The following is a 24,996-nucleotide window of genomic DNA, read 5'->3' on the forward strand; positions in this document are numbered from 1 at the left end:
GTAGCCCACCAGGCTCCTCTGTCCATGGAATTCTCCAGCAAGAATACTGGAGTGGGTTGCCATTCCCTTCTCCAGTGGATCTTCCCGATCCAGGGATTGAACCCCGATCTCCTGCATTGCAGGCAGATTTTTTACCATCTGAGCCACCAGAGAAGCCTCATTAAGGCATTCATTGTGTTATTTAATATTAATAATTTTTTCAATAATGTGAATATTTTTATTTCTTCTATCTATAGAAACATCTAAGGTTTTTGGTTTTGTTTTGTTTTTGTTTTTTCCCTAAAAGTTGCCAAAGATCAGTAAGTAAACTGCTCCCCAGTACTTTGAGTTACAAGGGCTAAAGTTAGGGATCGTCATGGCAGAGGCTGCCCAGGACACTGGCTCACAGCACTGGAAAGCTCTGGAGACAGGATCCACAGCACTGGAGACAGGATTCAATCAAGGGATCTGGAATTTTCTATGAGAACCACAAAATTTAAAATCCAGGAAGAGTCAGGGTAAGAGCAGGGGATAAGACTTGAACCAAAGTCCCAAATCCCTAAACAAAACTAGAGTTAGAGGCACCCAGTGGAAGGAAGATGGAGATGATAACTTGCTGAACGTGGGACGCTGGGTGAGTCCACCATGGGAGCAAAGCCGCCATGTGCCCAGGGCTGGCTGTGCAGCTGACTTGGACAGAATCTGTAAGATGTCAAAGAATGCCTTCCGGTGTTACAGTTAGTCCACAAGGAGGAGAGAGCAAGTAGACCTAAACTCTGTGCAGTGGTGCCTAATGGAAGGACCCCCGGGCCCCGCTTCCTCATGCATTTCATCCAGTAATAAGAGCAGGGATGGTTCTGCCCACTTCTCTTCTCAGGAGTGGCCAATGGAAATGGACATGTGGTTATTCTCTGCCTCCCTTGCCACTACCAAACCCATAGTCTGAAAACTGATGATATGTTTATGGACCAGTGTTTTCATCATAAAATGGTTTTGTGTGTTTTCCATGAAAACTTTTCAGGCATTGAATTCTTGGGATTGCTTTCCTTTTTAAAGAGTGTTCTGTTTTTTCCCCCTTGGATAGGGTTTTGCCACATTGATCCGAGAATGGCCGGGAGATCTGTACAACAATTCAGTAATAGTTCAAGCGGTTCGGGATCACCTGAAGAAAGATAGTCAGAACAGGACCTTACTTAAAACCCTGGCAGAATTGTGAGTATATTTTAATGCTTTTTTTTTTTTTTTGGTCCAAATCAATCGTCATGAAAAGTTTTCATATTTTAGATCTGGCAAACTGAATTGGGAGAATGCAAGTTTGTATGTGCAATTTTCCTATATTCGCTCTTAGTAGAAAACTTTTCATAAGCCTCCAGTGTACAGCTAGAAGGTAAGGTAAGGGAAATATGTGAGACTGTAATTTATTTTAATTTAAATTTATTGTAATTTATTATAATTGTAATTTATTTCCCAGAGGAGAGGAACTCTGGTCAGCACCACTTGGTGGAGGGCAGTGGTTTGGGGAGGAAAGGACGCCAGGTCTTGGACTACTGCAGCAAGTCATTTTCCCAGTGAGGCTCGGGTTTCTGTCATTCTTGGGTCTGCAAGTTAGTAAACTTCTTAAACTGTAGACTCTTTCTCTGTAAGATCACAGGGGGCAATTCCGTATGGGTTGATTTTCATGAAATTTCTTAATCAAGAACTGAGTGCAGTGCCTGGCATTGAGTCAGGTCTCAGAATATGGAAGCTTGGTCAATGCTTTTTGTATTTTGGGACACTTTCAGTGACTTGGGCTTTGTGCTAACTGCCTGAGATGCAGACAGATAAGGTCCACCCATGCCCTAGGACCTTTGACTAGTGAAACAAGAAGCACACTGCAGTTAACCTCGGGAAGACCATCCAGCTTCAGTCCCTCCTCACACTCCCACCGTCTCAGACAAATCCTCTGTCACTCTCACCTCTTTTGCCCAAGACCAGGCCTCGAATTCAGGGCTGTTTAAGACTTTCCACAAAAGGAGTTTTGTTTGTGGCACTGAGTTGGAATACTAATCATTTTCTTCTGGAAACATAGTTTTCCTTGGATTCTTTAGTTACTAACACTGTACTAATAGTACTGATAATTCTGTAGTACTAATAATGGACCCAGTGCGGCTAAGCATCAGTTGGCCTTTAGGAGCTGACTTGCGAAATTAAGCATTGTGAAAAACATTGTTTCAATACAAAAACACATTTGAATTTTATACAACTCCTTACAGATAAGCTTTTGGAATATCACCCATCTGTCAGCTGAATACTGCTTATAAGAATTGTAACTGATTTTTCTATTACTAGAATAAGAATTTCCTTCATTTGGGGTCATAATTTCATTGTATATCAATTTCTCTAAAACATTTTGAGAGTTTTCTGTAGGGAATTAGTTTTTGTCAATATTGACAGAATATTGACAATAGAATATTTTCAATTTTCTAAAATTTTCTCAAGGTTCTGAGAAAGAAATACTTATTGGTCACATATAGTTCAATCCCAAGGAACACTTTTCTAAATAAAGTTAATTTTTCTCTCTGAACAAGTTTTTCAGTTTTCATTAAAGTAAAACATGATTTATTGAGTATATCTTCATGTTTTATTAGAAGTGTTGATGAACATTAATGTAAAAACTTTTTGTCTTACCAGGTACACCTATGACAAAAACTATGGCAATGCTTTGGAAATATACCTAACGTTAAGACATAAGGATGTTTTCCAGTTGATCCACAAACATAATCTTTTCAGTTCTATCAAGGATAAAATTGTTTTATTAATGGATTTTGATTCTGAGGTAATGTTTCTTTTTCTTTTTTTAAGATTTCTTTAGTTTTAAAAAAATTTTATTAGAGTATAGTTGATTTATAGTGTATGTTAGTTTCAAGTATACAGCAGAGTGAATCAGTTATAATGTGTTTCTTATTTTACTACTGATAAATTATTTGTGCTGTCCCACGTTTTTCATAGACATTTGTCCACATGCTGGAGTAGTTAATAAATCACATAACCTGTTGTATGCTAACTCTTCAGAACACTCTGACCCTCACTGGATGTTCCTTTAGTAGTTGGCATTCAGGACTCCTTTAGTTGATGCAGTTTTTCTGTAAAAGCAATCATAACTTGATGTGGAACTTTTAAAGTTGTGTGTATGTGAAGTAATTTTCTTTTTTTTTAGTAAAACAGTTCATTGTAATTCATAGGAACAGAGAAACTAGCCATATGCTTTAGCTCATTCAATCCTCTTAATTGTATGTCCCAGAATTCAAGCTGTAAGTAAACTATTCTGATCTGTTTGATGCACTTTTATTCTTTGGCATTCACAGCTTTAGCATGTGGAGTTTCTATTGATCTCAGATGATGCTCAGGCCAGAACATGTGGGATGTAATATTTCATAATAAAGTGGATTTGAATAGTGGGATGACTTCCCTGGTGGGTCAGATGGTAAAGAATCTGCCTGTAATGTGGGAGACCTGGGTTTGATTCCTGGGTCAGGAAGATCCCCTGGAGAATGGAATGGCAACCCACTCCAGTATTCTTACCTGGAGAGTTCCATGAACAAAGGACCCTGGAGGGCTACAGTCCTTGGGGTCACAAAGAATCAGACACGACTAAGCAACTAACACTTTGACTTCTGTCTGATGAGGGCACCCAGCCTCCACATCTCACAGTGGGTCTTGTAAAGTGATACAAATTGTTTGTATGTATTTTAAAAAAGAAAGTTAATGCCAAGTGCTAGTGATGAAAAGAAAGAGATTCATAAAACACAGTAGCTGTTACTCAAAAGGCTGAAATTTTAGGTAAATCAAAGAGTAGAACACTTAAGGCTCCAAAAAGGTTACTTGGGCTTTTAAAAATTTTATTTTACTGTATCTAGGGGTATTATGTGCTATATTATGTATCCATTACATGCTGTGTATTAGAATTCACACACTTAAACTTAATTTAAATAGAAGCTAAATCTACTTTTTCTGAAAGATGCTAAAGCCCATTTTTCATACTGAATGAGTCAAGTCCTTAGGGAGTACAGATCTAAAAATAGTCCAGGTCCCAGGAAGTTCAGGTGCAGAGGTTCTGCTTCTCTGGCAGAAGATGATGAAGGGGATGAGCAACTTATATAGAAATTAATTTCCCATAGCCAGTCTCCCCTTAGGACGGACCCACCCCTCATGTGTCTCAAGAGCTTATTTTGCATATGAAGCTGTAGACAAAAAATGAATGAGTTCAAATTCATTGCTACTCAAGAGCATGAACTCAAGGAATCACATAACTTTCTAATTAGAAAATAACTTAAGGGTAATCTCTTCCAACATCCTATTGTTTCAGAAAAAAAAATGCAGCAGACAGGTAGGCAATGTAATAGCAGAGTCAAGAACAAGACCCAGGGACTCTGTATGAGGCTTAGTCTGGTGGGCTGTCTTCCTACCACCTCTTGTTACAGACACTGTCTAACTTGTGTTTCATGAATGATAAAGGTAGCTAAACTCAATTCTATAAATCTATAAGCTTTATACTATTATGAAGCTTCAGGTGTCTTTTTTTTTTTTTTTTATTCCCCGTTCTGTGTCTTATCCTCTTCTCCACATGAGACCCGCTCCTTATATCTGTGGAATCTGTAGAGGGACTCCATCAATATTTACGTGGCCAGAAAGAAAGCTCTTTTTTTGTGGTACCAGAAATAATCCAAATGCTTTGTATTGTGAGTTGTAGCACAAGCACTATTTTATGTTGTATGCAAAACACAGAGACTGCAGATCGAAACAAATTTTAAAATACATTTAGAAATATCTCGAGAACCATTCTAAAGCTAAGAACCCTCTTATCCATGTAAAACAGGCCCTTTGCCTTTCATGGTGATACCATATATAACACATTATGTTCTGTGTTCTCTTTTTCTGTGGCAAATTTTAGTGACTGGGTATTTTTTCATATTGCAGAAAGCTGTTGACATGCTTCTGGACAATGAAGATAAAATTTCAGTGAGTGCCTTTATATGAATTGAAACAGATGAGTGTCTAAGACCACTATCACCATAAAGAAGAGAGATGTTTATTAGATAATTTCACAGCTCTATTTGTATCCTCATAACTCTACATTTAATTTTTTTTTTCCTATAGATTAAAAAAGTAGTGGAAGAATTAGAAGACAGACCAGAGTTGCAGCACGTGGTAAGCATGACAGTCCTCTTCTTTTGCCCTTTGATTGAACTGAGCAGCAAGTCATCTTCCAGTATTGGTTTGAGAAGACTGGAGTGAACACAAACACTATTCTGTAATTATTATAATGCAGCAGATGATCAGAATCCAGAGTAGGAATTAATAATAGATCAGGAACTTTAACTTTGACTCACAATTGAATTGTGATTTTAAAAAAAAAGAGTTATCACATTTTTGAATTATCAAACTATGCCTAGGAGTAAGCACCTTCCTTCTGTCAATTGAAGAAAAAAAAAAAATACACACTCCGAAAGTTGATAATTAAATTGTTTTATTGAGCACATACAGAGAACTATAGCCTGGGAGAGCAGCCTCTTAGATAGCGCTAAGTGACTGTTCCAAAGAGGTCAGGGGAGCCAGGATGTATAGCAATTTTTTCTGGGAAAAAAACAAAAATATAGTGAAGCATCAAAAGAGGATTGTTAACCACAGACACAGAAAACAGACATCTCAAGTTAATGATTTTGGTGCCTTCCTTTGTATGGGAAGATGGTAGAGTCTGGGCTCATTGAAATCATCTCTTAGATATGCATCTTAACTGTCCAGGGCCCGTGTGTGTTTTTCTCCAAGCTGACTTCCCCTCAGGGTGCACTGTTGGGCTGGCTGCCGTGGCTTTGAGGGCTTGATGGTGGGCAACATGCATTATTTACGAATGGCAGGTCATGTTCTTTGCCCACAGTTCTCTGTCTGTGAAGTCGCTCAGTCATGTCCAACTCTTTGTGACCCCATGAACTGTAGCCCACCAGGCTCCTCAGTCCATGGAATTTTCCAGGCAAGAGTACTGGAGTGGGTTGCCATTTCCTTCCCCAGGGGATCTTCCCAACCCAGGGATCAAACCCCGGTCTCCCACATTGCAGGCAGATGCTTTACCGTCTGAGCCACCAGGGAAACCCCCACACTTCTCTAGTTACCATTTAATATAATTATGGCATCAGTTATAGCCAAGCCAGTGCCCTGACTGTGCACCAAGGATACCAAGTTTTCCTGCTAAGGAAACACCACACAGAACACTCTCAGAGCAGAGCCTCGTTTTTTGACAGAGCCTGTGCGGTGGTGCCATGGGGTCCATTACTCTAGATTCCTTTTGTTGGGGTTCTCCTTTGATTCTCTGCATGGCTGTCATCATGGGAGCAAAACAGGAAGAGATGTTTTTCTTTGTCCTTTCAAAATGATACCAGAGAAGTCTTCAGTGAAAATGGGGGTTGTTCCAGTAGGCCTGTGAGCATCATATAAGACTGCTGTATCTTTGCGCACCTCTTTGCACCCCGGGAGAAGGGTTAGGAAATAGAGCATTTATAAGTCATTTTCATGCATTGAAGCTTTTGAAGACTCCAATATAGGAACGTGAAGTGACTTGAGCGGGGGGGGTTGTCCCTTTGGTTGTTTGCTCAGTGGTCTTCTGAATGTTTTTTGCTCTGTTGTTCATGATTGAAAATCTCCAGATTATCTGCTTACCCACGCAAGGTACCTCTGTGTGGGTCATCGTGGAATTTGTTTGCAAAGCAGTGATTTCTGGCTCCCTTCAGCCGTGAGACAGGATTACAGGCGGCAGGGATCAAGTGACAGTGTCACTGGGGCAGCGGTAGAATGGCGGCAGCGCTCACTCTGAAGTGGCCCATCGTCTCCGTCAGGCGAAGAAATGTCTCTGCGTTTGCCCCAAAGATGTGACAGAACCTTCTTAATCCATCTGCACCTCTGGGAAACAGCAGTATGTCAGCTCTTACACTGACGCCATGCCAGTGGAATGGCCGGAGTCTTCATCGGAGCAGGGACTTCTCTCCGACACCCCCAGTTCTTGCCTGAGAGCGAGGGGAGCGGGTAACCCGAGGAGGGGTTTCTCCGTGTGCTGTGTCCTGGTTGGGCTTATACAGTGACTGTATACGACAGCAAGTGTCAAGCTCCAGCAACTTCATTCCCCGTCCACAACTTCAGGGCAGGCTGATGCACGGTGTCGATGAACCAATCTGATCAAGGGGGCACATGCATGGATGCACTTGGTGTGATGAAGTCTTCCCACCTCGGGTGGGTTCTAGGGTGTTTGTGTCCATTTAACATGAACTAAACATTGCAGATGACACCACCCTTATGGCAGAAAGTGAAGAAGAACTAAAAAGCCTCTTGATGAAAGTCAAAGAGGAGAGTGAAAAAGTTGGTTTAAAGCTCAACATTCAGAAAACTAAGATCATGGCATCTGGTCCCATCACTTCATGGGAAATAGATGGGGCAACAGTGGAAGCCGTGTCAGACTTTATTTTTGGGGGCTCCAAAATCACTGCAGATGGTGACTGCAGCCATGAAATTAAAAGACGCTTACTCCTTGGAAGGAAAGTTATGACCAACCTAGATAGCACATTAAAAAGCAGAGACATTACTTTGTCAACAAAGGTCCGTCTAGTCAAAGCTATGGTTTTCCAGTGGTCATGTATGGATGTGACAGTTGGACTGTGAAGAAAGCTGAGCGCCGAAGAATTGATGCTTTTGAACTGTGGTGTTGGACAAGACTCTTGAGAGTCCCTTGGACTGCAAGGAGATCCAACCAGTCCATCCTAAAGATCAGTCCTGGGTGTTCATTGGAAGGACTGATGCTGAAGCCGGCCACCTCATGCGAAGAGTTGACTCATTGGAAAAGACCCTGATTCTGGGAAAGATTGAGGGCAGGAGGAGAAGGGTACGACAAAGGATGAGATGGCTGGATGGCATCACTGACTCGATGGACATGAGTTTGGGTAAACTCCGGGAGTTGGTGATGGACAGGGAGGCCTGGCGTGCTGTGATTCATAGAGTCGCAAAGAGTCGAATGCAACTGAGCGACTGAACTGAACTGAAACATTGAACATCGATTTCTGACTTCTGTGCAATCTGTTGATCCCCTTGCTACTACTCCAAGTAGAAAGTGAATCATTCACTGCCTTGAAGGTTCATTAACTTTTTCAGTCAGAAAAAGGAATCAGCTATGAAAATGGATTCAGAACACCTGACTCTTGATTTTTTTCACTTTTTGAGGTCCCCAGTGGAGGCAGCATTTCATGGCAAACACAGATCTCAGTAAAACTTAAGGACAGGAGATTTAGAAAATACAACAATTAATTTAGCACTTGCTACTGGAGTTATTTTTAAGAACATGTTCTTGCCATGCCTCTACCCCCTTTTATATAAAGGATGAGAATTTTTACAATCTAGGAACACCACTGATCAAGCATTTTATTTCTGAGGTGAAGCAGATGATGGTGAGAATATTAACAGCGCCTGTCATTAACATTTCTGCAGTGCCTATTCTGTGCCGGGTGTGGTTCTAAGTGATTTACAAATGGTAACTCATTCAGTCCTCACAACTGAAGATTTTTGCCGATAAAGAAACTCAGTCACAGAGAGGTTAGTGACCTGCCCAGGGCCACATGGTCGGTAAGAGGCAGATACAGGACACTCGGGGCCATTCTAGGAAGTACCAGCACCTCCTTGCTCTTACCGAGGTTCCTTTCCACTTCCCCTTCACCTAGAGATTTTTCCCAAAAACTGCTTTTCCGCCAGCCTGTCTGTGGCTGAAAATAGCAATGTTAAACAGGTATCAGTTCCATAGTTTAATATCCCTTGTTTATTCCTTTGCTCTTTTTAGTATCTGCATAAGCTTTTCAAAAGAGACCATCATAAGGGACAGCGCTACCATGAGAAGCAGATCAGCCTTTATGCTGAATTCGACCGACCCAACTTGCTTCCATTTCTCCGAGACAGTATCCATTGCCCCCTTGAAAAGGTGAGTCCCAGATGCCCCGGCTCAAACACTGCGAGGTGAGAGTCGTCACTGTTGGTAAGCTCTGGGTTCTTCTAGTATTCTGTCTCTGCTCATCCATCTGCGTTCAAGGGAAAGACTGGCTTTCCAGGCATGAGGTTTTGCCAGGCATTCTATCACAATGGGAGGTCCTATCTGATCAGATTTTGGTGAGGACCTCAAGTATCTCTATTCCAGGTTTAACTGGGATAAAGGTCTGATCCAGGGTCTAGAACTCAGTCAACCATAAAACACTGTCTGGAGTCTGATGTATTTACCAGCAAAGTCAGCCTGGGAGGGGGACACGAACCACCCAAAGCCAGAAGCAACTGCCCCGGTCAGGACCCCAAGTTGATACATAACTTCATTCCTGCATCCTGTGTGCTGTAAATACCCACATGATGTACTTTTCTGTTTCTCTGTTACACCCAATTCCATTACAGTTATAATGTAGTTAACTGTAGTTATAACTATGGTTTCTAGTCTCCCACCATCCTATAAATTCTTCAAGGAAAAGGAGTTTGTTTCACTGAGTCTCATAAACTTGGTAGCCAGCCACACATTAGATACTAAATGTTTATTGCATGTCAGTCAAATGAATGAATAAGTTAATACCTATGAGGTTCTAGTTAGGGCTGAATATGAACTAGTAAGTGTTATGAGCCTGCTGTTTCAAAATAAACTACAATACTCACCATGTGTGTACTAGTACCTGGGCGATTGAAGACCCTCAGCTTTGTTTCCCGTGGTTCTTCACACCATCTGGAATGCTCTCTACCATCTACACATGTCTTCCTGAATTAAGATGGCCAGAGAGCAAGTACTTTCTACCGTCAGCCATATGTAGCAACAAAACAAAGTGACCCATGAGAGACACGTATTAAGAAGTTGACTGACAACATGCAATGTATGTGCAATCACAGCTTTTCTAGTTGCTTCTTCAGCCCATGATGATTAACTTCAAATGTGTTGAATACTATGAACCAGTTTCAGCTCAGTGGGTTTTCTGAATCTACAGTTAATTAAAAAAAAATCTTGCCTGCATATTAGTTTATGAAAAACATTAACAGTTTACGTTTGGGCCCTAAGGCTTTTACTCAAGAATAAATTTGGAAACACATCATCTTAGAAAAGCAAACGTTCCTCTCTTTTCTCACTTCTGAATCTATCATCTAGGAAAAGAGGGAGAATCTTCATCTTTGAACTGTGCCCCTGTGTTTGTACCTCACTTTGAAGGAAACATCATGTGTTTCCAGGCAGACCTGGCCTTGTCGTGTTGACTCCTCAGCCAGAGCCCCGCACACGAGGGTGATCAGCACCCACCCAGGCATCCTTCTTCCCCTTTGCTGAACACCATACAAAGCCTCCACTTGGATTCCAGTACGTCCGTGTCTGGAACATGCTTTCAACCCATTTGGTTTACAGTTTTCCAGTCTGGTAGTGTTCAATGGAAAGCACACTGCTCTGCCCACAAAGAGAGCATCAGAAATTCTCATCCCCACACGTGATATTTCTAATACAGAGAACTCACTTGGAGCATTGTGTGGGCCCTTTGGAATTTTTCTCTCTGAGCTACTGGGAAAAATCAATTGCAGATAAGAGAATTCAACACAAACCTGAGAACAATTATATTTGAAGTAGTTTTTTTTTTTTTTTTTTTTTAAGATAACTTTCAGTGGAAAGAGAATTTTGAACAAAATGTATTTGAGACAGTAATGGTTGAAACATGTCACTATAATCAAGTCATTAGGCTTTCATGTTAAAGATCTTTGAGACATCTTTATTAGAGATTATCTTTGCCTGAGACCCCATTGTGGGAAGTCTGTATATTTGCAAAAAATATACCACTGTCCTTGCTTAGGTACACCAAGCCATCTTGAAGCAGATTTTCTTGACTTTAATTCATGCAGCATCTCATTCCTTTCTCCCTAGAAATAATAACTCTGTGCACACTTTGTTTCATCTTAGAAACAAATTCCTTTTACATTTACTTGTAACACAGAAAAACTACTGACTCATAAAAACCTAAGTAGATTTCCCCCCAGTCTAGAACTATAAGACAACATGCTGAGCCTTAGAACCTGAGTCTCTAAGTTCCCAAATACTTTCCACTGTGGTAAGGAATCATCTTTTTCAGGTTTAAAAATTTAATTAAAATAATAACAACAGCAATACTAATAAAGATATTCCTCAATATTGCAAGAATTGTGAGAGACATCAGTTTTTCAACTGTTCATTCTTCTGTCATTTCCAGGTGTGGTCATCAGGCCCTAGTTTTCACATTCGCAAATCTGATTTGCTTATGCCTAGAACAGTTAAAAGCAAAATATTAGCTTTATCAATTAATACCTGAATTTATGGTCACTCTCATATCTAATTGCATTCACAAGGTGGCAGTATATATGAATCTGGAGGAATAAAGTAGGAGATGCATAGTTTACTAATTTTCCTTAAAGAAAAATAAGACTGTATAAAAGATGATGGGGTCAAGGCTATGTAGAAATCATTATAAAACTGATATGGTAGATAGGGCTGATAAAATTTCCATTAGTTAACACCCAAATTTTTAACTCTGTTACTTACCTTTACATTAAATAAGGAAAGGAAAAATTTGAGTATTATTTTTACATCATATTTTACTCAATTTTTGTTGTTATTCTGTCTTGTCACTTGTTTTCTATTCTTTTTTGCACACGTGCACGAATGTATGTCCTGTTACCTACTTTTTCCTCTAGATGGAGCATTATTGCTCGGGAATATTCAAGAATCTAAAAGAAAACATGCTTTTATGCTTTGTGTATGTGCTCAGATGTGTCCAACTCTTTGTGACTCCACAGACTGTAGGCTGCCAGGCTCTTCTGTCCATGGAATTTTCCAGGCAGGAATACTGGAGTGGGTTGCCGTTTCCTACTCCAGAGGATTTTGACCCAGGAATCCAACCCAGGTCTCCTGCGTCTCCTGTATCATCCATGTTTCCAAGAGCAGTTTGGATGAAAGGATTAAAAATAAGAGAGCAGGGTGTTCTGAGACCCAGAAGCTGCCGTCCCACATTTCTGGTTCATCTCCATGGTGGATACTGGTCACATAGCTCTCCTACCACCGGAGAGGCCTTGAGGTTTTAATTCTGGGCAATCACTCAACCACCTATAATCTTACTACTATAGAAGAAATGGGCAATAGATACTAGGGAACATCTCGCCATCTCTGCCACATCTCTTTTTAAATTTTTGTTAGAGAATAGTTGCTTTACAATGTTGTATCCATTTATGCTATGCAGCAAAGTGAAACAGTTATACATACATCCCCTCTTTTTTGGATTTCCTTCCCATTTAGGTCACCACAGAGCACTGAGTAGAGATCCCTGTGCTCTATAGTAGGTTCTCGTTGGTTATCTATTTGATACATAGTGTAAGTTGTATAGAAATGTCGATCCCAGTCTCCCAATTCATCCCACCTCCTTTCCCCATTGGTGTCCATACGTTTGTTCTCCACCTCTGCGTCTCTATTTCTGCTTTGCAAATAAGTTCATGTGTCTCATTTTTGAGATCCCACATATCAGTGTTAATATGACATCTTTTCTTTTTGACTTCATTCTGTATGATAGTCTCTAGGTCTGTCTACATTTCTGCAAATGGCACAGTGTCCGTCGTTTTTATGACTAATATTTCATTGTATATATGTAATATCTTTATCCAACCCTCTGTTGATGGACATTTAAGTTGTTTCTGTGTCCTGGCTGTTGTAAATAGCTGCAATGAACTTTAGGGTGCATGTATCTTTTTGAATTATGGTTTTCTCCAGGTATATGCCCAGGAGTGGGACTGGTGGGTCATATGGTAACTCTGTTTTTAGTTTTTGAGGACCCGCCATACTGTTCTCCACAGTGATGGTATCAATTTACATTCCCACCAGCAGTGCAAGAGGGTTCCCTTTTCTCCACACACTTTCCAGCATTTATTGTTTGTAGATTTTTTGATGATGGCCATTTTGACCAGTGTAAGATGATATCTTGTTGTAGTTTGATTTGCATTCCTCTAATATTTAATGATGTTGAGCATGTTTCATGTGGTTGTTGGCCATCTGCATATCTTTTTTGGCGAAATGTCTGTTTCTAGCTTCCCCTCATTTTTTTGAATGGGTTGTTTTCTGATGTTGAGCTACATGAGCTGTTCGTATATTTTAGAGATTAATACCTTGTGGGTTGCTTCATTTGCAAATATGTTCTTCCATTCTGAGGGTTTTTTTTTTTTTTTTGTCTTGTTTATGGTTCCCTTTGCTGTGCAAAAATTAAGTTTAATTAGGTCCTATTTTTTTTTTTGCTTTAACTTTCATTACTCTTAGAGGTAGATCAGAAAAGATGTTGCTACAATTTATGTCAAAGAGTATCCTGTCTATCTTTTCCTCTAAGAGTTTTATAGTGTCCAGCCTTACATTTAGGTCTTTGATCCATTTTGAGTTTATTTTTGTGTATGGTATTGGGAAGTGATTTAATTGCATTCTTTTACATGTAACAGTCCAGTTTCCCCAGCACCACTTATTGAAGAGACTGTCTTTTCTTCATTGTATATTCTTGCCTTCTTTGTGATAGATTAGGTGACCATAGGTGCGTGGGTTTATCTCTGGGCTTTCTATCGTATTCCATTGATCTATATTTCCATTTTTGTCTGCTACATTATTTTTAAAGGAATTGTGTGAGTGATCAAATTAGTGATGTTTCTTCCTCATTGTGACCTTCAGGTCTTCTCATTTTCTCATTTAAATGATTGTGTACCTGGTGGCTCAATGGTAAAGAATCCACGCCAGCAAGATCCCCTGAAGAAGGGAATGGCAACCCACTCCAGTATTCTTGCCTGGGAAATCCCATGGACAGAGGAGCCTGGTGGGCTATACAGTCCATGGGGTCCGGAAAGAGTTGGATATGACTTAGTTACTAAACAACTCTAAAACATTATCTTAGTTTCATTCCAATTCTAAAGTAAGGTGTTACTTTGTTTTTAAATGGAGTATGATTACAATGTTTCTGTGGAACAGCAATGAGTCAGCTATGTGTACACCCTATACCCCGCCCTCTCGAGCCTCCTTCCCACCCCATCATCGCCGTCCCACTCCAAGTCACCACAGAGCACCAAGCTGAGATCCCTGCGCTCTCTAGCAGCCTCCCACTAGCTAGCTAGTTTACACGATTGTGTGTATACGTCAGTGCTACTCTCCCAGTTCGTTTCACCTTCTCCTTCCCTCCTCACCCCCATGTCCACCAGTCCATTCTCTACATCTGCATCTCTATTCCTGCCCTGCAAATGGGTTAGTGTGTACAGTTTTTCTAGATTATCTATATAATGCATTAATATATGGTATTTGTTTTTCTCTACACCCTGTATGACAGACTCTTGGTTCATCCAGATCACTACAGATAACCAGTTTTGCTCCTTTTATGGCTGAGTAGTATTCCATTGTATATATGTACCACATCGTCATCCATTCATCTGTTGATGGACATTCAAGTTGTTTCCATGTCTTCACTACTGTAGTAGTGCTACAGTGAACATTAGGGTGCACATATCTTTTCAGTCCCACTTTTGACAGATCCTTGAACAGAGTTTTTTTCTAGACCCTGTAAGCCAGCAGTAGAAATATTCCCACCCCAGTATTTAATTCTTTATGCAGCAAATGTTTACTGCTCCATACAGGGAACATACAGCTGTGAACAGTAGTCCTTTCCTGGAGCTTACAATCCAATGGAAGGAAATAGGGCTTAGACCAGTGCCATGAAGAAACCTCAGGTAGCAGAAAGAGAGAAAGCTTTGTGGGGAAGAACCTTTGTTTCAGCATCTTGCTTCCTGCCTTTGCTCTGGAATGTTCTACCTCAAATATGTTATCAGTTAAATTGTGTAGGATCCAGCGCCTCTCAGGGAAATCTGGACAGCTACAAGCAAAACTTAGGCTTATTTACTTCTGCTTTGTTTTTAAAGGGAGGCAGTGGAGAAATTCTTTCAAACTTGTATGTTTAAGTGACTATAGATATTTGTTTTTATATGATAACACATAACATTTTTACCTTGCTTTATTTGAAGGCTCTTGAGATCTGTCAACAGAGAAACTTTGTAGAAGAGACAGTTTATCTTCTGAGTAAGTAGCTTTGATTCATTTTGGTCCCCATAAACTAGAGTGGGGTGACAACGTGATATAAATTTTCCAAGAATGGACATAGGTTTTAGACCAAAGTAACAGAGGTTAAAGCCTGTTTTATATAAGAATTTAATATTTGGAAAAGGAGACTTCATAGCTCAATAAAGAAGGTAGCATTATTTAATAAATGCTACTGAGATAATAATTAGTATTGTGTAATAAAACTATCAGTTTACACTTTACAGTGTAAATCAAAATAAATTGTGGATGGGTTGACAAATTTGTTTTTCTTTTTCTGCTTTTCATCAGAAGGAAGTCAGAATCTGACAGACCTGGTTTCACATTCCAGATTTGCCATTTAGTAGCTATATGATCTTGGCAAGTGACTACCACGTCTGTCCTTTTTTATAAAATTGAAATAGAACATACTTCCTTGGATTACAGTGATTACACGAAGTAATTCATGTGAAGCACTTAAGTGACTACTCAGTACAAAGTAAATACCTAGTAATTAGGATTTATTTATTTTAGTAAGTCTCAGTTGTCACAGAATGAAATTCGCTTTTTGTCATGGCTATCAAACTATGTAAACAAATAGAGAGAGATGTGATTTCTCTTAAAACATTTAAATAAATTATCCTAAACGTGTGTCTCACATTGTTCTAGGCCGAATGGGTAACAGCCGAAGTGCCCTGAAGATGATTATGGAGGAATTGCATGACGTTGACAAAGCGATTGAGTTTGCCAAGGAGCAGGATGATGCAGAACTCTGGGAGGATCTGATCTTATATTCCATCGACAAACCACGTAAGTAGAACACCCATCTGCCTTTATAACGTCTTTCTCTCCATTTAGCCAGTTGTGTCTAGAGTAAGAATCATCTCAAGATGCACTGAATTTAAAATGTCGTGAAGTGCTCGCTTCAGCAGCACATATACTAAAATTGGAACGATACAGAGAAGATTAGCATGGCCCCTGCGCAAGGATGACACACAAACTCGTGAAGCGTTCCATATTTTTACAAATTAAAAAAATCATACACCATGACCAAGTGGGCTTTATCCCAGGAATGCAAGGATTCTTTAATATCTGCAAATCAATCAATGTAATACACCACATTAACAAATTGAAAGATGAAAACCATATGATTATCTCAATAGATGCAGAGAAAGCCTTTGACAAAATTCAACACCCATTTATGATTAAAACTCTCCAGAAAGCAGGAATAGAAGGAACATACCTCAACATAATAAAAGCTATATATGACAAACCCACAGCAAGCATCACCCTCAATGGTGAAAAATTGAAAGCATTTCCCTTGAAATCAGGAACAAGACAAGGGTGCCCACTCTCACCACTACTATTCAACATAGTGTTGGAAGTTTTGGCCACAGCAATCAGAGCAGAAAAAGAAGTAAAAGGAATCCAGATAGGAAAAGAAGAAGTGAAACTCTCGCTGTTTGCAGATGACATGATCCTCTACATAGAAAACCCTAAAGACTCTTCCAGAAAATTACTAGAGCTAATCAGTGAATATAGTAAAGTTGCAGGATATAAAATTAACACACAGAAATCCCTTGCATTCCTATATACTAACAATGAAAAAACAGAAAGAGAAATTAAGGAAACAATACCATTCACCATTGCAACAAAAAGACTAAAATACTTAGGAGTATATCTACCTAAAGAAACAAAAGACCTATACATAGAAAACTATAAAACACTGATGAAAGAAATCAAAGAGGACACAAACAGATGGAGAAACATACCGTGTTCATGGATTGGAAGAATCAATATTGTCAAAATGGCTATTCTACCCAAAGCAATTTATAGATTCAATGCAATCCCTATCAAGCTACCAACGGTATTTTTCACAGAACTAGAACAAATCATTTCACAATTTGTATAGAAATACAAAAAACCTCAAATAGCCAAAGTAATCTTGAGAAAGAAGAATGGAACTGGAGGAATCAACCTGCCTGACTTCAGACTCTACTACAAAGCCACAGTCATCAAGACAGTATGGTACTGGCACAAAGACAGAAATATAGATCAATGGAACAGAATAGAAAGCCCAGAGATAAATCCACAAACCTATGGACACCTTATCTTCGACAAAGGAGGCAAGGATATACAATGGAAAAAAGACAACCTCTTTAACAAGTGGTGCTGGGAAAACTGGTCAACCACTTGTAAAAGAATGAAACTAGAACACTTTCTAACACCATACACAAAAATAAACTCAAAATGGATTAAAGATCTAAATGTAAGACCAGAAACTATAAAACTCCTAGAGGAGAACACAGGCAAAACACTCTCCGACATGAATCACAGCAGGATCCTCTATGACCCACCTCCCAGAATATTGGAAATAAAAGCAAAAATAAACAAATGGGACCTAATGAAACTTAAAAGCTTTTGCACAACAAAGGAAACTATAAGTAAGGTGAAAAGACAGCCCTCAGATTGGGAGAAAATAATAGCAAATGAAGAAACAGACAAAGGATTAATCTCAAAAATATACAAGCAACTCCTGCAGCTCAGTTCCAGAAAAATAAATGACCCAATCAAAAAATGGGCCAAAGAACTAAACAGACATTTCTTCAAAGAAGACATACAGATGACTAACAAACACATGAAAAGATGCTCCACATCACTCATTATCAGAGAAATGCAAATCAAAACCACAATGAAGTACCATTACACGCCAGTCAGGATGGCTGCTATCCAAAAGTCTACAAGCAATAAATGCTGGAGAGGGTGTGGAGAAAAGGGAACCCTCTTACACTGTTGGTGGGAATGCAAACTAGTACAGCCGCTATGGAAAACAGTGTGGAGATTTCTTAAAAAACTGAAAATGGAACTGCCATATGACCCAGCAATCCCACTTCTGGGCATACACACCGAGGAAACCAGATCTGAAAGAGACACATGCACCCCAATGTTCATCGCAGCACTGTTTATAATAGCCAGGACATGGAAGCAACCTAGATGCCCATCAGCAGATGAATGGATAAGGAAGCTGTGGGACATATACACCATGGAATATTACTCAGCCGTTAAAAAGAATTCGTTTGAATCAGTTCTAATGAGATGGATGAAACTGGAGCCCATTATACAGAGTGAAGTAAGCCAGAAAGATAAAGAACATTACAGCATACTAACACATATATATGGAATTTAGAAAGATGGTAATGATAACCTTATATGCAAAACAAAAAAAGAGACACAGAAGTACAGAACAGACTTTTGAACTCTGTGGGAGAAGGTGAGGGCGGGATGTTTCGAAAGAACAGCATGTATATTATCTAGGGTGAAACAGATCACCAGCCCAGGTTGGATTCATGAGACAAGTGCTCGGGCCTGGTGCACTGGGAAGTCCCAGAGGAATCGGGTGGAGAGGGAGCTGGGAGGGGGGATTGGGATGGGGAATACATGTAACTCCATGGCTGATTCATGTCAATGTATGACAAAACCCACTGAAATGTTGTGAAGTAATTAGCCTCCAACTAATAAAAAAAAAAATGTGGTGAAGTATCTATAATAAATATAGGTCACGTGCATAGTAACAATTTCCCGAACTCTCCCCATACAGGGAAGTCTAGAGCCTTATCAATTGATGTTGCCTAGCTGAACTTGATAAAGAACAAGGGATGGACATGAGATTAACTCTGCTCCCATGAAGCACAGTTTTACCTGCTGCACCAAACGGAATGAAAGATTCTGGTTTTGTGTATACGCAGGGGGCATTTATTTTGGAAGTGTATCATCTAGCCCTTATCCCTTCTGTTTATGGAAACCCATGGCCACTATGGACATCGGCTGTACTGGGAGGTTTGCTGCTGCAGCATCCAGCCTCTCTCTCCTGCCCTATCAGTGCAACTCCACGAGTGTCTGTCTGCTCTGCCCCTCCTTGACCATCTGCGTGGGTCTCCCATTTTGGAAGGAAACAAAAGTTAATGAAAGTCCTCTTATAAAGATATAGATATGATTCAGAAACTAGCAGTCATGGTTTAAAATCTCTCCCTTCCCCCTTTTTACTTTTTGGTCAGAAGGCTTATCTATTTCAAGATTTTCATGTTCTAGAAACCACTGTTACAATAGTTTTTTTCTGAGATACAAGAGGAGGGTGTTATTCAGGTTCATTACCGATTAAGGTACTTTGCGAATCTAGTTTAGCATAAGAGAGTAGCAGTTCAAGGATCTTACAGGAGGCAAAGTGGAAATGAAGCACACTATGAACCTGGCCCTACCCTGGCTTTGATTTTGGGTTCAGAAATTGCTGGTTGTGTGATCCTGGACGAATTCATTAACCATCCTATTTTTTCCTTTTCCATAAATTGGGAACAAAAAACATTCCCACCTTGCAGAATATTGGAGAAAAGTATATGATAACTGAGCCATAGTATATTCACAATAAATATTAGTCACCTCTCTTTGACATCACAAACTGTGTTCCAAAGCAATCATTTGTTTTCCAATTCATTTTCTTTTTAAATCTCTTCTCATTTAGCTGCTTTTTTGAGAAAAGTAAAGGAAGATTAGTTCTTGGGAGGATTTAGAAGTTCAGATGGTTTTAACACTTACTACAAGGATAGAACTTTTTGCCTAAAATTGTATCCATTCCATTGCTTATATGTTGTTTTCTGTGGTATCCTGTAGCATTTATCACTGGCTTGTTAAACAACATCGGCACACATGTTGACCCGATTCTACTGATTCACCGTATTAAGGAAGGAATGGAGATTCCTAATTTGAGAGACTCCTTAGTTAAAATTCTACAAGACTACAATTTACAAGTAAGTATCCTTTCTTGAATAAGTGGACATTGCTGAGTAAATTGACTGACTACTGGATAAACATTTCTAGGGTTTATTGTGGACATCCATTTCAGTTTGATAGTCACAGTATACCTAGGCCCAGATATTTGGGATATTTTTCAAATAAAGAAGCTACGAATAGCACCCTTTAAATTTCTTATCCATCCCCAGATTTTCTCTCCTTGTGAGCAGGCATTCTCACATTTATAGGGTAAACTTAGCATGGCCTTGGAGAGTGTGAGGGAGTGTCACAGTGGCTTTTAGATCAGACCACCTGAACCATTTTGAAGTAGAATGAGCATTGTGTCCATTCGGAGAAATGGAAAAAAAAAAACACTTTTTTTTTCCCCCGAATAGTTTGATCATTTCCTTGAAGCCACTCAGTATCCTATTGCCTGAAAGATTTTAAAATACAGAATTTTGTTTTACCTTTTGTCTGTTTTGCTAGAGTATTACAAGTTTAGTACCCTCAATAATTCCGAATTTATGATAAGAGCCATAGAACTCGTTATCTTCATATAAATAATTAACATGCCAATCACAGAGCATCCTGATCTTTTCCTTAAAATAGCCTCTAGCAGTGACTGTATTTTGGAATGCTAGTAGCGTCCAGAGAACTTGGAACTATTTAAAGCACATTTCTTGAAAAATTCAGACTGTTCTTTCTCTAGCTCGTTTGGAAATGAGTTTTTGGTTAAATGGGGATGACACTGCTTTCCTGGAAGCAGAGATTTTGCAGGTGGAGCCAAAAGACAGGGTTGTGGGGAGGGAAATGGTCTCCAGGGTAGGAAAGGGGGAGCACATGATGAGGATTTGTGTAGCACCCGCTGAACTTGGAGTTCAGGTAAGAGACTGGGTGAAAAGGAGAAGAAAATGAGAAAGATCAGTGCTATCAAAAAGAAAACTAAGAAATGTCAAGGACTAACAGAGCTGGAGGGCCAGGAGCCTGTGGCCAGGGAGGAAGATATTGTTAAACATTTCCAAAGAAGTCTTTGTGACCGCGTTCAGAAAGTACAGTGATGGGAGAGGTCATGGGAGTGGAATTAGTCAAGAAACTGTGAGGGTAGGAGTTGTCTGGTGGACACTGAGTTGTGAGCCAGGGTCCAACTTTCTCCTCAAACTAGGAGTTAACATCCAGTAAGCTGACTAGCCTTACTGGATAACTCAGCTTTAAGGAGAAGAGATTTTTCTGAGGGCAAATGTGACAAAACTGGAAGCCTTGACTTAGAAGGCTTCTGGGAGGTTGGCATCATGGGCGAGAAACAAGTACTTGGTTTAGGCAAGTAGGAAAACAATCTCTTCTACAGAAACCTTCCAGAGAAATAAGCATTTGTTTCCAGTGGAATTTGGAGGCTTGTGGGTGACCCAGAGAAAGGTTGCTGGAGGAAGGAGAAAGGCCAGGAAGGAAAGGGAAATGTAGGAAGGGGTTACTAGGTGAGGAGAGGTGACGAGGGGATGCAGAAGAGCCATCCAGACCAGAAATGAGTCACTTCATCCTGAAGCATGAATTTGGCATTAGGGAGAGCAGTTCCAGTGTCAGACCCTGTAAAGCCCTGAACGTGAGTGAGCTTGACAGTGAGCTGTAGCTCCTCGGCTCTCAACACCCCGGGTCTGCCTGGAAGTTGCAAATTCCAACTTGTCAAGAAGTCACTTAAGTGTCGCCACAGATCTACCCCAAGAAAGGTTACCAAATAATTACCCCTTCTGTCCTCCAGCTGTCCTGCATGAAGCCTAGCCTCTCAGTTGAAAATTATGCCTTTTTTCTCAGCGTCTACAGTACCTCCAAAAACACCTAATAGACCCCTCTTCCTAAGCTCTTTCCAGAGAACCTAGCTCAGGGGCACTGCTAGGTCTCACTGCTCATTAATGTTTTATTAATATATTTGCATAGTTCTGAGTCAGCCGGGAATAAAAATAAAATTATTAGGTGCAAAGTGAATTCCATCAAAAAAATTAGCTACTAATAAACAGCTGCTAAGTCAGTATTTTATCCTTTTCATTACATTTTTAAGTGAGAGCTTTTCCTTAAGATGTGTAAGTGTGTAGCCCCTGGTGTGTTGAAGAGGCTGGGAGTTACTTTGCCTGGGGGTCCAAGGTAGCCTGTAATACACCAACCATGGGGAGGGGCTTCTGGGACAGAATGGGAGGGACTCATGGAGAAAGGGGCGGGGTCTGTGGGAATGGCTGCAGTCTTTTCTGGACCTCAGACATCTTCTTGGAGGATGCAGAGAGAAAATGCTCTACTGGGGCAGGTTGTTCAGAGTTCCAGGAGGTACTTCCTGCTTATATATGAAAAGTTTAGAATTATTTTCTATGAAAAAGGCTACTTCTTTTCATTAATAACTATTTTCTTTCCCTGATAACCTACTGGGGATCACTATAAAAATAACTTGAATCTATTTATAGAGCAGTCTGAATTTTCCAGAAAGGTTTCACATACTTTTAAAATTCTGTCTAGTCTTTTTTTGTTGTTGTTTCTTCCATAAAACTATAGTTGATTTTTACATGTTTTAACAGGCTAAAAAATTTCATCTCTGACAATGACACACAAAAAATTTAGGGGAAATTTTTCAGGTCCATGAATCAGCAAGAATCTGGACCCTGTTATGCCTGGGGGCAGGGAGTTGGGGGGAATGACCTTGGAAGACATTAAGAACCATTCAGTATAAGGTAGGAAACTGTGGTCAAGTGTTAGACAAAGGTTACCACGGGGCTTCTCAGCACCTTTTTTGCTGATTTGCATTGGTAATCTAAGGGTCAGATTTATAATTCAGTGGACAGAATTGTACAACTTACTTGGTACTGAAAGAGCTTTGGGGGAGGACTCCTCAAGTGAATTGCTGTTTTGAAATAGAAAAGTTAGAAAGTTGGGGGGAAAAACTGAACATCACTTCTGCTTTTAAAATTTCATATTTTCTAAGATGGAACAACTTTTCTCAGTATCACGTCTAATTCCATCTAAATGGAATTAGAAGCTGACAGCTAAGCTTCAACTGTCTATGACATCATTAATGTTAAAGAAATAATTAACCACATTTTCAGTGTTTAACTTTTTTTTTTTACACGTTTGTGTACCTTGTTATATTGTTAGCATGATGGTTCAATAGGATTTCAAAGCTTCGTGAAGAGGATAAAAGTAGCCCTTGTCATACTTCATAAACTTAAAATGTTTCTAGGTCTGATTTCAAGGACAAATAGCATTTGTTTTGATATAAGTTACTTACAAAACAATATATAATGATATTTCCATTTTTACAAGAAACTGCAATTTCCAAATTTTTATGCTGTATTTTATATTTGTAAAAAATTTTATTTCTTGTCTTTAGTGGGTTGGCCAAAAAGTTTGTTCAGTTCTTCTGTAAGATGTTATGGAAAAATCCCAACAACTTTTTTAGCCAAACCAATATTTAGCATTTATATCCACTTCTCTTGCTCCTTTTTTTTTTTTAGAGCCTATTTATCATTCTTAAGCATCCTAGCACCTTTGCTTTTAAACACTTGACAGTCATTTATCTTTACAATGGTCCTTAAGGAACTCTCATCTCTGTTTTATATATAAGAAGACCTGCATTTCAGAAAGTATTGACTTACCAGTCTGGGAAGGTGATGAACTGGATTTGAACCCAGACCTTCTGACTAAACCTTGTATACTTCTCACTGGTTGTCCCATTGGTCCCTGGAGATGCATTCGTTATACAGGCAGGTTGCAACAGGAATATATAGGATTGGCCTAGAAGATGAACAGGTAGCCTGTTGTCTTTAAAGAGCTGTGGGCATGGTGTTTGCAGACCCAGACTCTAGTCCCAGCTTTGCCATTAAGTCTGTTGACCTTTGGGAGGGGCCCATAAACTTTCTGGATGTCAATTTTCCCATTAGGTTAAATCAATACTTGTTAAGCCTAGCTGTACACCAGAATATTCTGAATTTTTTTTTAAAAATTGCTTAGTTTCTGGTACCACCCCAGATCTGTGGGAGAGGAACAGGGAACAGATCCTTAGACCACCCTGGTGTTTCTTAAACACTCAGCCTGGCACTGGGTTCTGCATTGACATTTAAGAGCCTCATCTGTAAAGAATTTCTATCAAATTCTCAAGAGGGTCCTTTCATAAACATGTCTTTCTATGGCAAATGCAGCTGCATAGCATTAATGTAATATTTCTGTGGAAATCATCCATAATACTTATTTTGGAATCTGTAATAAAGTAGCTTAGATTTTTTCCATGTAACTTTTTTACACTTGATCTTAGCCAAAATGCCAAGAAGCAATCAGCATATGTTTTTTAATGCTATATGTTTGATTGCTTATAGACATACTGATTTAAACATTTGAGTGCCTACTGTGTTGGATCCCACGCTGGGTAGGTCCTCATAGAGCCTCCACGTATTATCTCGTGGACCAGGAAGTGAGCAGAATGAATATTCCTAGGAGAAGCAAAAAGCTTTAACACTTCCATTTAGTTAAATTTCACACATGTACACACACAGGTAAATAAATAAATGACTCCAGACATCTGTTTATCCAAGTTCTTTCCCTGTATTTACTTTCTCTATAATCTCCTGTAGAGGCCTCCCAGGTGTCTCGGTTGGTAAAGAGTCTGCCTGCCAATACAGGAGACACAGGTTTGATCCCTGGGTCAGGAAGATCCCCTGGAGGAGGAAATGGCAACCCACTTCAGTGTTCTTGCCTGGAAAACTCCATGGACAGAGGAGCCTGGCGGGCTACAGACCATGGATGTGGTCACAGAGTCAAACATGACTGAGCACGCATGCACATACAGTCCCCTGTGACTTTATCATTTCCCCATAGGTCTCTACTTTGAAATCCAGAGACAGAGTAAGAGGAAACAGTGGCTGCTTTCTTACCTTTTCTTGGTCTCACGTGGGTTTCAACTCACAGTATATAAGCTCGTAATTTCTTCTAAGAGATAGTTCTTTTTTTTTTCTTTTAATTTATTTATTTATTTATTTTTTCAGTGGGTTTTGTCATACATTGACATGAATCAGCAATAGATTTACACGTATTCCCCATCCCGATCCCCCCTCCCACCTCCCTCTCCACCCGATTCCTCT

General features: G+C 39.7%; 1 protein-coding gene and 1 non-coding gene across 3 annotated transcripts in view; both read left to right on the forward strand.

Annotated features, from left to right (window-relative positions):
• Positions 1-24,996, forward strand: part of VPS41 (VPS41 subunit of HOPS complex) — a 203,202-nt gene that overhangs the window by 171,010 nt on the left and 7,196 nt on the right. For both annotated transcript variants that reach the window (XM_043871900.1, XM_043871901.1), the window contains 8 exons: positions 1,064-1,191; positions 2,650-2,794; positions 4,936-4,977; positions 5,116-5,166; positions 8,828-8,965; positions 15,052-15,106; positions 15,773-15,913; positions 19,769-19,905. In XM_043871900.1, the coding sequence (XP_043727835.1) occupies positions 1,064-1,191; positions 2,650-2,794; positions 4,936-4,977; positions 5,116-5,166; positions 8,828-8,965; positions 15,052-15,106; positions 15,773-15,913; positions 19,769-19,905 (837 nt within the window). The remainder of the gene's footprint in view (positions 1-1,063; positions 1,192-2,649; positions 2,795-4,935; positions 4,978-5,115; positions 5,167-8,827; positions 8,966-15,051; positions 15,107-15,772; positions 15,914-19,768; positions 19,906-24,996) is intronic.
• LOC122674920 lies at positions 16,020-16,126 on the forward strand. Its single transcript, XR_006335084.1, has one exon. It is a non-coding gene; the product is annotated as a U6 spliceosomal RNA (small nuclear RNA).

Source organism: Cervus elaphus, chromosome 18 (assembly GCF_910594005.1).
Source record: "Cervus elaphus chromosome 18, mCerEla1.1, whole genome shotgun sequence".
Classification (NCBI taxonomy): Eukaryota; Metazoa; Chordata; class Mammalia; order Artiodactyla; family Cervidae; genus Cervus; species Cervus elaphus.